At 40.9% G+C, this 17,969-nt stretch overlaps 1 protein-coding gene across 8 annotated transcripts in view; it reads right to left on the bottom strand.

Moving 5' to 3' along the window:
• Positions 1-2,320: 2,320 nt before the first annotated feature.
• GJC1 (gap junction protein gamma 1) overlaps positions 2,321-17,969 on the bottom strand; it is a 32,977-nt gene continuing 17,328 nt past the window's right edge. For 7 of the 8 annotated variants that reach the window (XM_031030743.2, XM_081804861.1, XM_081804858.1 and 4 more), the window contains 2 exons: positions 5,059-5,134; positions 2,321-3,930 (listed from right to left, as the gene is read on the bottom strand). In XM_031030743.2, coding sequence (XP_030886603.1) covers positions 2,720-3,910 — 1,191 coding nt within the window. In that variant the 5' untranslated portion in view covers positions 3,911-3,930; positions 5,059-5,134 and the 3' untranslated portion in view covers positions 2,321-2,719. Of the gene's footprint in view, positions 3,931-5,058; positions 5,135-6,125; positions 6,295-17,969 lie in introns of all 8 variants that reach the window. The other variant, XM_081804859.1, reaches the window with a different exon arrangement.

The raw sequence follows: 17,969 nt of genomic DNA, 5'->3' as shown, positions 1-17,969 counted from the left end.
AAAAAAAAAAAAAAAAAATGCACCAGGAAAGCAGTGAGAGTTGGGAACTCCATGTCATACTTCAAGCTTCGGCGAGAGAATAAAAAAATAGGTTTTTAAAGTGTGTGCACATGTGAAGTGACTCAGAGTATCTTTCTATATATTTTAAGATGTTGAAGAAATTATCCAGACACAAAATATTCTCAGCAAGCCGAGAGGAAACGCCAAGGGCACTGTGTGTAGGAACTAAGTGGAGGACGCTCCTGGCGCCACATGTCTTTGCCTGGCATTTCTGCTCGACTCCTTTCCCTCTTGGTCCCTCCCGAGTCCCCAGCTTTTCCGCTGGTGAAGCCACTCTGTTCTCCTTCAGGCTCTGCGTAGATGGATGCGAGTGTCTGTGTGTTTTCTGTCCTTTGATTAAGAAATCTCCTTGAAGCTCTAGAGACACAACAATGAACTGATAGCTCTTCATCTTAGCTAAGCTTTGGTGTTTAAAATCTTGCTTGTTTTCTAAGAAGAATCACTTGAATTTCCTTATAAAACATATGGTATGAAGGAAATTATGCATGTCTACTAATCATCCAGGACACATCAGGTCTCTTGTTCTCTGAAATTTCCCTTTTAGTCTCACCTGAGTTTCCTTTCTGCTTAAGATATTTAGAGATTCTAATAATCTAGCCTAAAATTTATAGATTAAAAAAAAAAGGAAAAAAGAAAAGCAGAATAAAGGTTAACGCACGGTAGAAGATCATCTTAAATTTTCTACTGAGTAGAACAAAGAAAGAAATGAAAAAGAAATGACGAAAGGGTGCTGTTCCAGGATTCTCCTAAATAATAAAGAACTAATGTTCTAAAACTAAGACATAAAAAGCAGTATTTTGGAATTTCAAAGTCAGAGGTGGCTTGCTTTCTTTTTTTCTTGTTTTAAAGATTTTATTTATTTATTTGACAGAGAAGAGAAGGAACACAAGCAGGGCCAGTGGGAGAGGGAGAAGCAGGCTTCCCGCTGAGCAGGGAGCCCATTGCGGGGCTCGATCCCAGGACCCCGGGATCATGACCCGAGCCGAAGACAGACCTTAACAGACTGAGCACCCAGGCACCCCGGTGCCTTGCTTTCTCTTAGAAAAGTGAGACATTCAAACGGAAACGCTCCCTGGGAAGTGAAGGCCCGTTCCTTTAAATCTTTACCAGGCTCTTACTCAGACGCTCATAAACTGAGACAAATGATGTGAACGTGATGCGAGAGCAAAGCTCTCCAACATAATCCAGGATTGAAAACATCAATAAAATACTGCAAGTTACAGGTGTTATGTGAACCCTAATGCTAGTCATAAATAAAGAGATATGCCTATAGGGAATAAATACTGAAATTCTCTTTAGGTCTATTTATAGGCAGAATCCCTGTTCTGACTGGTTTCCACACAAAAATCTACACTGGCAAAAGTATAGAAATTATAAAAGTTTCACAGTAAATTATAAAAAATTAGGAATTTGGATTTAGGCCTTCTGCCATATGCAGTGCAAGTAGCTTTGAGCTTTCTTAGCCTTCAGGGGAATTTTTGTATTTCTTTTTTTTTTTTAAAGATTTTATTTATTTATTTGACAGAGGCAGACAGCGAGAGAGGGAACACAAGCAGGGGGAGTGGGAGAGGGAGAAGCAGGCTCCTGGCTGAGCAGGGAGCCTGATTCGGGGCTCGATCCCAGGGCCCTGGGATCATGACCTGAGCCAAAGGCAGACGCTTAACGACTGAGCCACCCAGGTGCCCTGAATTTTTGTATTTCTAATGTTAACATGTAAAGAAAATATCCATTGCTGGGAGAGGCAGGTTTCCGGGTAGAGATTTAAGGTTCACAACTCACTGGTGTAGTGGGGCTCGTTTTCCAGGCGTGGCTCTAATGTGCAATAGAGGAATCTTCGTCACAACTCTGGTCAGGGTCCCCGCACTGCCACCAGACTGGGGGCACCTCTGTATATCAGCCTTTTGAAAGAACTTAAACTATATACACACCATCAAGGCATATACTGGTAATGCTTGATAATCACAGGAATCCTGCAGTGAATCATTTATATCCTTTGAAAATACAAATAGGTTTTCAAAGATTGGATATAAGTCTGGGTACATGAATGAGATTCAAGGATTTCTTAAGTAAAGGAGAAAAAACCTCAACCTCCCCCTATTGAGGACTTTCTGTCCAAGACTGAAAATTGATGCTTCCTCCCCTGGCTCCTTAGGTATCTGAAATCTTCCCGGCAACACAAGGGGCACTTTTATGAGGTGTGGCATCTATTAAAACTTTAAACCCAGGGTGGCATTTGCTGAACAAAAGTAATAGCATTACCTTAAGGATTTTTTTCCCCTTTAATATAAAAGTATAACTACAGTGGTCCAATATACAAATACAAAAAAAATTCTCGTACTAAAAAAATGTACCATAATACTGTACATACAAAAACTTTTCAACAAGAATGATTTAAATATATCTGTTCTTTTCCAGATCTGGAAGACACAAATGTAAAGTTCCATAACTGTATTATTGCTGGAATATGTGCCCAGGAACACTGTGTTTTCCCCTTTTCTCCCCCTTGTCCCAGCCCCGCTTTCAGAGTCGCCTGAGCTTGGACCATGAGCCAACAGCATCCCTGAAGATAACCAGAGCCAAATGTTTACTCAATGGAAGTCATTATTCAGTGAGCCGCTGCTTACCATAAACTATGAAAAGCACAAGTTTTAAGCCAAGATTAAATCCAGACGGAGGTCTTCCCATCCCCTGATTTACTACTAGCACTGCTCTTGCTGGACCCAGCTTTGGACCCCACTTTGGCTTTTTTTTCCCGGGGTCCATGGGGGTTGTTTTGGTGACTGTAGGCCTGGATTGCTAGATCCAGGCGTTCCTGAGCCATTCTGATCTCTCGCTGCAGAGTCTCCAGGTCAGCTGGGAGGTTCTCCTCATGGCTGCCATACTGCTGTTCCTGGGCGATGTTGGCCTTGTTTTGCTTGTAGGCAATCTTAGCGTTGGACAATTCGGTGTACTGGATTTGATCTGGTTTGACGGCAATGTTATAGCCAGGGGGAGCAGATGGTGTATTCCAAGTGAAAGGATAATTATAAGCACCCGGATCTTCCAGTTCCCTCCTTTTACTGTTTAGCGAGTCTCGAATTGTCCCAAACCCTAAATGAAGCATTTCCCAAATGTTAAGCAGTAGGCAAAGGCCTGTAACACCATACATTATTAGAAGGAAGATGGTTTTTTCAGTGGGTCTAGAAATAAAGCAGTCTATTTTATGAGGGCAGGGAAGTCTGCTGCACACATAAAATGGATGGACTTGGAAGCCGTACAGAAAATACTGCCCTATCAGAAAACCCACCTCAAAAATGGTCCTTGCCAGCAACTGCAGCACGTAGATCTTCATAAGCCCATCCTCTCGGATCCGCCTTCGGCCATCATGCTTGGGTTTAGGTTGGTTCTGCTCCTTATTTTCTTTTTCACTCTCCAATTCCATTTCTGGATACATCATGGGATCCTCTTCATGGTCCTCTTCTGTTTCTTCCAGAGCCCGGTGCTGTTTCCAACGCATTGCATAGGGTTTGCTTCGAGCTGTCTTCTTGTCTGCTTCGCCATGCTCCATTTTGGCAATCTTATGAATGGCATAGCCCAGGTACATCACCGAGGGGGTTGCCACCAGGATAATCTGGAATACCCAGAAGCGCACATGGGACAGGGGTGCAAAGGCATCATAGCAGACGTTCTCGCAACCTGGCTGCTCTGTGTTACATACAAATTTGCTTTGCTCATCATAATAGATGGACTCCCCTCCTACAGCTGTAAGGACAATCCGGAAGACAATCAATACAGTGAGCCAGATCTTCCCCACAAATGTGGAATGGTTGTGGATCTCCTCTAGCAGGCGAGTCAGGAAGCTCCAACTCATGGTGATTGAATTGGTTTGCCCTGATAAAAATGGAAAAATGCCAAAGGAAAATCAACAAATACTAAAATCTGAAACAATTTTTTCTTGATGATATCTCTAGGAACTACTTTTCTGAATACTTGAAATCTAACTTCAAGGCTCATGTTCGAATGACAGAATAAAGAGCATCTCACGCTCTACTACCTCAGGTAGGACAATTCACCTCAGGCTATGAGCACTTGTTTGGGCCTGCAGAATCCTAGGAAGTCTGGTTACCTAGTCCCAAAGGTAAAATTGTAGCTATCATCTGAGATGTATTTCTCAGACCCAGCATACTGGATTCTTTATGTGTACTTTTATTTCATAAGACTTCTTTGTGAGATGTAAATATGAAAATAGAACAAGGCATAGCTTATTCTGTTCAGTCATAGTGAGACTATCACTAAGAACATAATGGGGACACTTAGGCTGGACTCCATTGTGAAGAGGCACTGTATGAGGAAATTTAAATTTTGGACCTGGTGACAAAGTATTAAAAAGAATTAAGGAGATGATACAGCTGCAAATAACTGGCAATGATCAAGAACTAAAACAAAAGACAGAAGGAACTAGGAAGACACTCCCTAGCTGGATTGCACAGCATAGCAGGTTCCAGGATTCTATATATTGCTGTACTTTGTTTATGGTAGATGTTAAAAATGTTTCCAAACTGAACTGTGAGGACATTAAATCTAATCAATAGGCAAATCCATTTAAAATAGCATTTTGAGGGGCGCCTGGGTGGCTCAGTTGTTGAGCGTCTGCCTTCGGCTCAGGTCATGGTCCCGGGGTCCTGGGATCGAGCCCCGCATTCGGCTCCCTGCTCAGCGGGAAGCCTGCTTCTCCCTCTCCCACTCCCCCTGCTTGTGTTCCCTCTCACTCTCTCTGTCAAATGAATAAATCTTAAAAAAACAAAAACAAAACAGCATTTTGAAGGACAGTTTTATTCTGAGATTCTTAAATCTATGCCCAGAATTCTGCTAAAAATCATCGAAATGAGGTGATGTATATAAAATCCCTAATGCAACCCCTGACACAAAGCACACTTCTCCTCTCTCCTTCTCTCTCCCAGTTTACTTTTGCAGATTATCAGTGATTATCAGCATGACTGAAGTTTAAATATGCTTTACCTGTTATCCGGAACTTCTGTTATCCAAAATTTTCTTAGAGAAATGATGTTTTGCTTCCAATTTTTCCAGATTCCCTCTGGAAGGAAAAAAGACAAGAGAAGGTCACAAGCTTCCTCCCACAGAAAACGATGAATCATTAAAATGTCATTTTCAGGAAGAAACGAAGTTTTCTATGGAGCACAGGAATCAATCAGCATGAGGTAGAAGCAGGCTTGAGTACCACTGTTTATTCCATTCCCAATGCATGTGGTAGAAAAAACTATGTTTAACAATAACCCAAAGATAATCTTAAGTCATTGTAGTCTAAGAAAATATGACAGGAAGATGAGTCATTTGTGAAAATCTGAAGCAGATCAACTCTGGCACCTATAGGAAAAAGCCAAAGCAAAAAAATCTCAATAAATTTAAACCGGGTCACTAAAGCCCTTGTGAAAATCTTCACCCTGGATGCTCTATTCCCGTTCTATTCCCTGGAGCAGCTAATACCTCTCACTGGGATTTAAGCAGCCAACTGGGAGCTAGCTGTTTAGTTCAAACACCCAACAGCTGGCTCTCAGTCACTGGGACACCCGAATCCACATGAGGTGATTTATAAATTCACACAAAGAAACTGCTCAAGGAAAGAAAACACCTGCATCTGTATTGTGGTTAAAAAAAAAAGAAATCGGGGGGGGGCACGCATGGCTGGCTCAGTTGGTGGAGCGGGCAACTCCTGATCTCAGGGTTGTGCCATGCTGGGTGTAGAGATTACTTAAAAATGAAATCTTAAAAAAAAATCCTGGATAAATTATTGCTTATTATCAAGTTGTGCCAACTCTGAATAGCTGTGGCCAAGAGGCATCCATAAGGTGCCAACTTTGTTCATTTGCTATCATTTAATTAAATAAATAAAACAATCCGTAAGTGTTAACATGTTCATAGTAACTTAAGAAAAATCTGGGGAGGGGGTTAAGATACAGGGAAAAAACCTAGAACAATTTCCAAAAGGTCAGTGAAAATAAGAAAAGACAGTAGCAGGCACCTACAAAACATTCAAGAGTCACATTATGTACAGAATCTGAGGGCGCCTGGGTGGCTCAGTTGGTTAAGTGACTGCCTTCGGCTCAGGTCATGATCCTGGAGTCCCTGGATCGAGTCCCACATCGGGCTCCCTGCTCGGCAGGGAGTCTGCTTCTCCCTCTGATCCTCCCCCCTCTCATGTGCTCTCCCTCTCATTCTCTGTCAAATAAATAAAATCTTTAAAAAAAAAAAAGAATCTGAATACACAAGCATCTCACCATAGGACTTCAAGACATTCCCAGGCCTAATGTCTAAATGAGCCCAGCACTTCTCTCACTGAATACACAAGTTATAAAACCATAAAAGAGGAATATACAATCTTTAAATGGTGACATAAGTCAAGTTTCCAATATGGAACTCCTGTCATGATTCACATTCCCAAGTTCAGATTGTTCCCAAATACCCCATCTAAAGCATCTCCCCTGAAGCCTGAAATTCTATTTATTCCCATAAGTCAAAATCATCAAAGTACAATTGTTAGTTAGAAAATTCATCCTCTACACCTTCCTCCACACCAAAGACAAACGAGTATCATTTTAAAAAAGATTTTTAGAATTTGAAAGAGAGAGAATGAGTGGGAGGGGCAGAGGGAGAGAGAATCTGAAGCAGACTCCATGCTGAGTGTGAAGCCTGACATGGGGCTCAATCTCATGAGCCTAAGATCATGACCTGAGCTGAAATTAACAGTCAGACGCTTAACTGACTGTGCCACCCAAACAAGTATCTTTTTAGTAATTATTGCTATGAAAGAATTTCTCAACAGTTCAGCATCTCATATAATAATCTAACTTCCTTGGGGTAGGAGGAATGGTGATATGTTCTTCAAAGCTTATATAAGTTATAAAGCAGTGAAACACACCCAGAAGTAGGCACTGTACACTGGCTAAGATGTACGCTAGGCCTAGAAAATGCTGAACTCTTAGAACCTGGTTTCCCATGGGCATTCATAAATGCTACAGCACCCCATACCCATATCTACCATATAAACAGTGTTGTGTTTAGTAACTTAATTCCAGCATCTCATAAAATGGGTGCTGGGAAATTTTCTTTCTAAAATAACCATGGGCTTCCTAAAATGAATGGCAGCATCACCATTGTTTTTATCTACTGAGGAGTCAATAGATTTTTCTTTGATACTCTTTCCAAATCCCTTTCCTTTCCCTGTAAGTATTAAAAGAGAATGGCTTAAATATCAGACTACACTACTCCAAGGGTGTGTGTGGGGGGGGAGGGAGGGAGGCAATGAGAAAGAGAGAGAGAAAACAGAATGAGTAGAAGGGTGGGTTCTGGAATTGACATTTCTAAGCAGAACACTCACTGCCAAGTGTGGTCTCATTGTCTTCTTGCTCCACTACAGTTCCCTCTCCTCTGCCTTTTTTTTTTTTGCCCGCCCCCCTCCTCTGCCATTTTTTGCTCTCCTGTCAGAAGCCTAAAATTCAGGACACAGGGGCACCTGGGTGGCTCAGTCATTAAGTGTCTGCCTTCAGCTCAGGTCATGATCCCAGGGTCCTGGTATAGAGCCCCGCATCAGGCTCCCTGCTCCACGGGAAGCCTGCTTCTCCCTCTCCCACTCCCCCTGCTTGTGTTCCCTCTCTTCCTGTGACTCTGTCAAATAAATAAATAAAATCTTTAAAAATAAAAAATAAAAATAAAATTCAGGACATAGTCTTCTCTGACTTCCCTGTTTCAGCAAACAGAATGGATAAGCAATGGGGAGTGAGAGTGTGCAATTAACCTGTGAATGGCTCTCATGAAAAAATAAGAATCGTTTTCATACTCTCCATCTATGAAGGGAAAGTGACAGGGGAGCATGTGATGAGTGGTGGTGAGAGGAGGGGAGGATGGCAAATACCTAAGTTTTTTGCTAAGAAAGCCCCAATCGACTTATATGTACTTTTTTTTTTTCTTAAAGATTTTATTTATTTGACAGAGACACAGCGAGAGAGGGAACATGACCTGAGTCAAAGGCAGATGCTTAACCGACTGAGCCACCTGGGCGTCCCGGTTTTTTTTTTTAACATTTTATTTTAAAGTAATTCCTACACCCAACATGAGGCTCAAACTCACAACGCCAATATTGAGAGTTGCATGCTCTACCAACTGAGTCAGCCAGGCGCCCCTCAGTTTTTGTTTTTAATATACCAGGACACGGTTCTCCCATATCCCCCCCTTCACAGACTATTTCTAGCCTTCTGCCCATTTATTTGCAGAATGTATTCTCAACATAGTACAGACATTAACCACTTGACCTTTAATATAAATACTTGTTTACTGTCTTCCTTCACATTTTTAAAAAATATATTTTTTTTAAGATTTTATTTATTTATTTGACAGAGAGAGACACAGCAAGAGAGGGAACACAAGCAGGGGGAGCAGGAGAGGGAGAAACAGGCTTCCCACGGAGCAGAGAGCCCGATGCAGGGCTCGATCCCAGGACCCCGGGATCATGACCTGAGCTGAAGGCAGATGCTTAACAACTGAGCCACCCAGGCGCCCATTCCTTCACATTTTCTTATTTTTGTATAGTCACATTGGTCAATTTCTTGAATAAATTCAAAGGTGGAAAAGTTATCTCTTCTAGGATGACTTTTTACGTAAAGAATACTGCAATTCATGGTAGCCCATAATTCAAAAGGACTCACACACACACACACACACACACACACTAACGAAAATTATGGTTTGCTTATATAACATTTATTGGACAGAAACCAAATGTGCTATTTTTAGTCCATTTTCCAAATAACTAAAATTACAAATCTACCTTGTCTTGTACTAGAAAATAGAATTTTCAAAATTAGTTGGCATAAACATGGTAATAAATTACATAATTCCCTCTCAAATTCTTTGTATTTGAAGTTTCTACCATTGTACCCTAACACAGGATCAAGTCAAAGTTTACCACATTTTTCTGTAAAAAAAGAAACTCATAGGATTTTTCAAGATTAAATACAAAGCATATTATTTGGATTATCCCAGGAGGTAGATATATGACTAGATCCCTTCTAAAAATGAAGAAATGAGATCTAGAAAGCATATAAAATTTGCCCAAGATCATACAGTTATTAAAGTGGTGAAGCCAGGCTCTTAACCACTAATAAAGAATTACATTACTGATGGAACTATGTACAGGTTCCATGTGAACACAGAAGGGGGGACCTAATCCCAATCTTTGGCATCAGAATTAAACTAAATAATAAAATAAATTCACAAAGATCAAAAGGGGAAATTTCAGAGTTTAAGACCTTATTTGCAGAATGAATTCAAGTCAAAACAAAAACAAAACCAGAAAGAATGCAAAGGTTTCCTGGCAGTTGGAGGAGGGAGGGAATAAAACTGGAAGAGTGATATCTCCAACAAATGGTTTAATTACTTATTTAATTAATAAGTTTACAAGTTTAATTACTTATTTGGGCATTGAGAATAGGGACAAGAGAAGCTGGTAAACTCAGTTTGGGAGACACCAGTCTGAGATGCGAAAACTTTGTTAAAGGGGAGTTACTAGGATGATTGTATACATATAGGGAGCTAAGAGCTGTGCCCGACCTCACCGCAAGCACCATTACTCCCAGTGCTGTTGCAACTTTCAGACTTGTCACCGTATCTGAACTGGGAGCCCCAAAAGTTACACATCTTTCACCTCTGCTTCCTTAGCATCTAACCCAGTAACTGGCACATGTTAAGTGCTAAATTAACTGACAAACGAATAAATACATTCCTATGGGACCTGTTTTATACTTATTACAATCTCTTCTGTATTTTTCTCCTAGATTCCCACTGCATCAGCCTGTCCATAAAAAGAATAAGCAGCTTCAGGGTGCTGGATGGCTCAACTGGTTGGGTGTCCGACTCGATTTCAGCTCAAGTCATGATCTCAGGGTTGTGGGATCTAGCCCTGTGTGGGGCTCCATGCTCAGGAGTCTGCTTGAGATTCTCTCTCTTCCTCTCCCTCTGCTCATACATGTGCATACACACTCTAAAATAAATAAATCTTTTTTCTTCCTTTTTTAAAAATAAGCAGCCTCATGAAGCAATGAACCTTGGTTCACAAAACAGTTTAAGCAGAAAATGGACTGCTGTATGGAGTCAGGTGTTAGGCAAAACACTAGGCTAGAAATGAAGAGTTTCACTTCGAAGTTTTTGGTTGTATTTTTTTTTAATTAAAAAAAATTTATTTATTTATTTATTTGAGAGAGAGAGAGCGAGCCAGAGAGAAAGCATGAGCAGAAGGGAAGGGCTGAGGCAGAAGCAGACCCCCCACTAAACAGGGAGCCCAAAGCAGAGCTCAGTCCCAGGACCCTGGGATCATGACCTGAGTTGAAGGCAGATGCTTAACTGACTGAGCCACCCAGGTGCCCCGAAACCTGTTTTTAATCTTGGTTCATTACCTTTCAGAAAACCATTTGCTTACTTTTCCATAGCTGTCTCCCTTTCCCATTTCTCTTCAAATTTCTCTTCAAAATCTACCTCAGATTCCCAAATCCTAGCCCAATTCCAAATTTTCAGATGCTCTTATATTACTCTTCACTGAGGAAAATAAGTGCCAACAGATGGAAATGCTCTCAACTTTCTTCTCTTCATATTTAAAAACCAGACCAAATATATGAAACAATAGCTCTCAGACATTCGACAACAGGCAGTACAAGACAGGGATCCCCAAGAAGGGAAACTAACAGGTGAGTCCTTTGATTGTTCTAGCTTACTGCATGGAGAGTTTCCAGGCTGCAGAGCAGGGAGGAGGGAACCCAGAGGACCTGGCTGATTCACTGAATTGAGGAGACAGAGTACACAATTTGGAGAGGCCAATGTAGCTAGAATTCCCAGGGCAGAGTACTGGAAAGGAGAAAGCTACAGAGAGCAAGCTCTGGAGATCAGCACTGGATTCTCTTCAGTCTTTAGCTGAGTACTGACCAGTAAGGAAATTACCCAAAGAAGGGACATAAACTAGAAGATATGCAGACCGACCCCCAGATATCACATAGGGCAGAAATAATTTGTGTTCCTACTAGCCAGAGTGGAAAGACATCCTAACACATGGGGCATTATATAGAGTACTCAGAAAGGTAATGCCTCAGAAGTGGGGCATAATTAGTTATAGACCAAACCTTAAAGTTCCCCTCAACATGGGTGCCTGGCTGGCTCAGTTGCAGGAGCGTGTGACTCTTGATCTCAGGGTTGTGAGTTCAAGTTCCACACGGGGTGCAGAGATTACTTAAAAACAAAGTTCCCCTCAATAAAGTTTAAAAGCAAGCAAAAGCAAGCCCTGAAAACTCAAACTGTTCAGAAGTTAAAAGATATCCAGCACAAATCTCAAAAATATTTCAATGATCAAAAAACCAAAAACCAGAACCCAACAATTCATAATATTTGGCATCCAATAGAAAATTACCAGGCATACGGGCAAATATGATCCATAAGGAGAAAAATCAACAGATACAAACCCAGAAATGATACATCTAGAACTAGGAGAAATTCTTAAAGCAGCTGTTCTACAATGTCCACAATAGCCAAACTATGGAAAGAGCCCAGATATCCATCAACAGATAAACACAATGTAGTGTGTTTGTGTGTATATATATATATATATGAATAAAGAAAACGTAGTATGTACACACACACACACACACACACACACACACACAGAGGAATACTACTCAGCCATCAAAAAAGAATATGGAATCTTGGCATTTGCAATGACGTGGATGGAACTAGAGGGTATTATGCTAAGCGAAATAAGCCAATCAGAGAAAGACAATTATCATATGATCTCACTGATATGTGGAATTTAAGAAACAAAACAGAGGATCATAGGGGAAGAGAGGAAAAAATAAAGAAGAAATCAGAGAGGGAGACAAACCATCAGACTCTTAATCATAGGAAACAAACTGAGGGTTGCTGGAGGGGAGGGGCGTGTGGGGATGGGGTAACTGGGTGATGGACGTTAAGGAGGGCATGTGATGTAATGAGCACTGGGTATTATATAAGACTGATGAATCACTGACCTCTACCTCTGAAACTAATAATATATTATATGTTAATTAATGGAATTTAAATTAAAAAATTATTTTTTAAATGGGCAAAGGGCTGGGGCACCTGGGTGGCTCAGTCGGTTAACTGCCTGCCTTCGGCTCAGGTCGTGGTCCCAGGTTCCTGGGATGGGGCCCCTGTGTTGGGCTCCCTGCTCAGCGGGGAGTCTGCTTCTCCCTCTCCCTCCCCGCCACCCATTCTGTCTCTCCCTTAAAAAAACCACAGAGGCTAGAAGGTAGTGGTACATTTTTCAAGGGCTTTAGGAAAAGAACTGTCAATAAGAATTCTATATCCAATGAAAAGATCCTTCAGGAATTAGGGGCGCCTGGGTGGCTCAGTTGTTAAGCATCTGCCTTCGGCTCAGGTCATGATCCCAGGGTCCTGGGATTGAGCCCCGCATCGGGCTCCCTGCTCAGTGGGAAGCCTGCTTCTTCCTCTCCTACTCCCCCTGCTTGTGTTCCCTCTCTCGCTGTGTCTCTCTGTCAAATAAATAAATAAGATCTTAAAAAAATAAAAAAATAAAATCACTTGCATATAAACGCTCACAACAATTTTATTTCTAATAGCACAAACCTAGAAACAACACAAATGCCTATCAGCAGAGTAATGAATAAATAAATTGCGGTATACTCATAAAGTAGAATAGTACTCAGCAATAAAAAGAATAAACTATTGATACATACCGCACGGGTGAATCTCAAAGTAATTAGGCCAAATGAAAATCAGGTAAAAAAAGAGTAAACACTGTATGACTCCATTTATATAAAATTCTAGAAAATGCAAACTAATCTGTAATGACAGAAAGGAAACCAGTGGTTGGTTGCCTAAGGATGAGTTGGGGGTGGAGTGCAGGGTGGGGGGTAAGAAGGAGGGATTACAAAAGCGTATGAGAAATCTTTTGGGTAAGATGAATATGTTCATTCTTATGATGATGATAACTGTGATGATGGTTCTACAGGTGTATACATGTCATAATAACTCACCAAACTGTATACTTCAAAGATGTGTAATTTAGGGGCGCCTGGGTGGCTCAGTCAATGAGCGTCTCCCTTCGGTTCAGGTCATGATCCCAGGGTCCTGGAATCGAGCCCCGCGTCAGGCTCCCTGCTCCGCGGGAAGCCTGCTCTCCCTCTCCCACTCCCCCTGCTTGGGTTCCCTCTCTCGCTGAGTCTCTCTGTCAAATAAATAAATAAATCTTAAAAAAAAAAAAAATCTGTAATTTGTTGTTATGTCAATTATATACCCTCAAAACTGTTCAAGACTTAGTCAGATATGCAAAAGCTGAAAGAAGTCATCCTCAGCAAGCCAGCACTACAAAAGATGTTAAAATTAAGTTTTTTTCTTAAGATTTATTTTTTAAAGATTTTATTTATTTGAGAGGGAGAGAGAAAGAATGAGCATAAGTCGGGGGGGGAGGGGAGGGCAGAGGGAGAGAGAATCTCCAGCAGACTCCGCACGAAGGGGGAAGCCCAAACGGGGCTTGATCCCACGACCCCGAGATCACAACCTGAGCTGAAACCAAGAGTCGAACGCTTAACTGACTGTTGTCAGGTGCTCCTAAAATTAAGTCTTTCAGGCAAAAAAATAATGACATCAGCGGGGAAGGGGATGAGCAAAATGGGTGAAGGGGAGTAGGATACACAGGCTTCCTGTTATGGAATAAGGCACAAGAATAAAAGGTACAGCACAGGGAATATAATCAGTGGTACTGTAATAATGTTGCATGGTAACAGATGATAGCTACACTTGTGAACACAGCATAAGGTATATCACTATGTTGTAACCTGAAACTAATGTAACACCATGGGTTAACTATACTCAAATTGAAAGAACAAAACAAAAATCAGAAACCCACTCTTTTGACAAGTAAAAAACAAACAAAAATCCTGACAGAAGATGGAAATTTTAATCTACACAAAGGAATGAAGGACACAAATATAAAAGACTTCTGACCTTTTGTTATTTAAAAAATTTAAAAAAAGGTAATTGGCTTTTTAAAGCAAAAATGTCAACAATTTATTGTAGAATTTATATTTCTTTCTCTCTCTTTTTTTTTTCCTCCAAAGATTTTATTTATTTGAGATAGTGAGGGCAAGAGCACGAGCTGGGAGACTGAGGGAGAGGGAGAAGCAGGCTCCCCACTGATCAGGGAGCCCAATGTGGGACTTGATCCAAGGACCCTGGGATCATGACCTGAGCCGATGGCAGGCGCTTAACCGACTAAGCCACTCAGGTGCCCCTGGAATTTATATTTCTTATCACACTTCTTTTTCTTAGAGATAAAAGTATGAAAATAATACCACAAAAAAACCAAGGCAAAGGAAATGGAAATATACCATTGTAAGTTTATAATTCAAGAAGTGATTTAATATTACCTAAATGCAGACTATGATAAATTAAAGATGGCTACAGTAAACCCCAAATCAACCATTAAAATAACAAAACAATGTTACACCTAATAAACCAACAAAGGAAATAATATGGAATCATAAAAAGCAAATGAGACAAAGAGAACAAATAGGAATATTGTGGATTTAAACCCTATGATATCAATATCAATAATCACATTAAATGTAAATGGTCTAATAGTCAATTAAAAGGCAGAGATTGTCAGACTGGATTAAATAAGCAAGATCTAACTATATGCTGCCCATATAGAAATCCACTTTAAGTATAAAGCCACAAAGCAATTAAAAGCAAAACTACAGAGAAAGATGTAACACGTTAACAATAATGAAAAGAACAGGGGCACCTGGGCGGCTCAGTAGGTTGAGCATCTATCTGCCTTCAGCATGGGACGTGATCCCAGGGTACTGGGATCAGCCCTACATCAGGCTCCCTGCTCAGCAGGGAGCTTGCTTCTTTTCCCTCTCCCTCTGCTCCTCCCCCTGCTTGTGCTCTCTCTGTCAAATAAATAAATAAATAAAATCTTAAAAAAAAAAAAAGAGTATATATTAATATCAGAAAAAGTATATATATATATTTTTAAAGATTTATTTATTTATTTGACAGTGAGAGAGGGAACACAAGCAGGGCGAGTGGGAGAGGGAGAAGCAGGCTTCCCGCGGAACAGGGAGCCCGATGCGGGGCTCGATCCCAGTACCCTGAGATCATGACCTGAGCCGAAGGCAGATGCTTAACGACTGAGCCACCCAGGCGCCCCCAGAAAAAGTATATTTCAGAGCAAGGAATAACCTGAAATAAAGAAGGTCCTTTCATAATGATAAGGAGATCGATGCATCAATAGGACATAAAATTTCTACATTTTTAGGGGCAACCGGGTAGCTCAGTTGGTTGTGTGTCCGACTCCTGATTTTGGCTCAGGTCATGATCTCAGGGTCATGAGATCAAGCCCTGACTCAGCGGGGAGTCTGCTTGAGATTCTTTCTCCTTCTCTCTCTAAAAATAAATCTTAAAAAAAACATTTCTACATGTTTATACACATATTAACAGAACTTCAAAAGAGATGAAGCAAAGACTGATAAAGCAATTGACAAACCCACAATTAACAGTTAAGAGATTTCAGCACCCCTCACTCAATAATTCAGAGAACAGAGAAAAAAAAAAAACCAAACAGTACACATATAACAAACACTACTTACTATTAACCACTAAACCACTGACATTTAAAGAACACTCCACCCAACGGCAAAAGAATTCACAATTTTTTCAAAGACACAGAGAACATTTACTGAGACAGACCATATTCTGGGTCATTAACAAAAGTCTCAATACATTTAAAATTATTCAAATCAGGGGTGCCTGGGTGGCTGTCAGTTAAGCATCTGACTCTGTTTCGGCTTAAGTCATGGTCTTGGGTAGGGGGATAGAGCTCTGCGTCAGGCTCCATGGTCAACACAGAATCTGCTGGAGATTCTCTCTCCCTCTGCCCCTTTCCCTGCTTCCTCTCTCTCTAAATAAATAAAATCTTTAAAAAATTATTCAAATCATACAAAGTATGTGCTCTGATCACAATGGAATTAAATTAGCAATCACTCAAATTTAGCTAATTCCTATTCTCTCTCTCTAAAGACTGAAAAATCTCCATATGGATGCCTGAAAAGAACGATTTTCTTTTCCTCTTCCCCTCCGTCCTCAAAATTTACCTCCTACATTTCCATGACCAATTAATTGTGACTTTTTTCAGAAAGCAATCTTTATTTTCCCTATAAAAAACAAGACACAATTTAGGATTCACTGAACACTTATGTGCCAGGAACCATAAAGGCTGTTCATTTATTTTAGTTCTCATAAAATTATATCTTTTTTTTTTTTTAAGATTTTATTTATTTATTTGAAAGAGAGAGACAGTGAGAGAGGGAACACAAGCAGGGGGAGTGGGAGAGGGAGAAGGAGGCTTCCCACTGAGCAGGGAGGCCGGTGTGGGGCTCGACCCCAGGACCCTGGGATCATGACCCGAGCCGAAGGCAGACGCCCAATGACCGAGCCATCCAGGCGCCCCTAAAATTATATCTTTTAAATAAGAATCAGGTTCACGAAAGTTAAGTAGTGTGGTCAAAGTCACAACTACTGGCAGATTGGTTCAAATAGGCTGGTTTAATTCCAAAGTAGTCTTTTTCTTAGATTTTATTTATTTGAGAGAGAGAGCACGTGATCGGGGGAAGGCGCAGAGGGAGAGGAAGAAGCAGACTCCCCACCAAGCAGGGAGCCCGATGCAGGGCCTGATCCGAGGACCCTGAGATCATGACTTGAGCCGAAGGCAGATGCTCAACCAACTGAGCCACCCAGGCCCCCTGACACCAAATCTTCTATTTTTGCTATGTAGTATTTTCTTAACTCTAATATCCAATAAACCATTAATTTATAAATTATTACTTCACAATGCTCTCAAATACATCATACACATCTGAATTTAAATATCTAAAATATCTCAAGAATTGAAAACTACCTAAATGGCTAATAATTGATGATGAGTGGTGAATACAGTACACATACCACCAATCCACCAAAACGACTTACCAAAGATAACTTCTACAGTGCCAAATTCAATGGTCAATTCTCTTATTCAACCTTTTAAGCTATATTTGATACACCTGATCACTCCTTTCTCTCTGAAATACTACCCCCCACCCCGCCACCCTGGCTTCCCTGATCTCGTAGTCCTCTGGCTATTATTTTTCAGTTTCTATTTCAGTCTCACTTCTCCTATGCAAACTTCTAAATACATATTCTCATCTTTATCCTATCTTATTACCCTAACCTCCTCAGTGTTCTTTGTGGGTTCCTCCACCAGAATTCACGCTGTAAATGATGTCACATTTGTTTCAACATCTCCCTTGAACTTCAGGCTGGAAATTCAACTGCTACTCGGTATCTTCTCTTGGATGTCTAATAGGCACCAAATTTAAAATACCCCAAACCAATCCTCCCATCCTCTGAAGGCCTACTCCGTCTTCAGTTATCCAAATCTAAATAAATGGCTCCACCATTCATGTAGTTCCTCTAGTAAAAAATTTTTAAGTCAGCCTCACTCCTTTTGTCACTTCAAAATAGATCCACAGTCCAACCACTTATTACCACCTCCATTACTACCACTCTGATCCAAGCCACCTCATTTCTATCAAAGACTACTGTAAAAGCAAAAGTCTTCTAACTGGTCTCCTAGCTTATGCTCTTATCCCTTTCAAATCTATTCTCCAAAAAGCAACCAGAGTAAAGCTTTTATTTATTTTTTAAAAGATTTTTATTTAGGGCGCCTGGGTGGCTCAGTTGGTTAAGCGACTGCCTTCGGCTCAGGTCATCATCCTGGAGTCCCGGGATCGAGTCCCACATCGGGCTCCCTGCTCAGCTGGGGGTCTGCTTCT

The sequence above is a fragment of the Leptonychotes weddellii genome, chromosome 15 (assembly GCF_054177405.1).
Source record: "Leptonychotes weddellii isolate Sample4059 chromosome 15, ASM5417740v2, whole genome shotgun sequence".
Taxonomy (NCBI): domain Eukaryota; kingdom Metazoa; phylum Chordata; class Mammalia; order Carnivora; family Phocidae; genus Leptonychotes; species Leptonychotes weddellii.
Note: the sequence above shows the minus strand (reverse complement) of the source record. Positions and strands in the feature narration are given on the sequence as shown.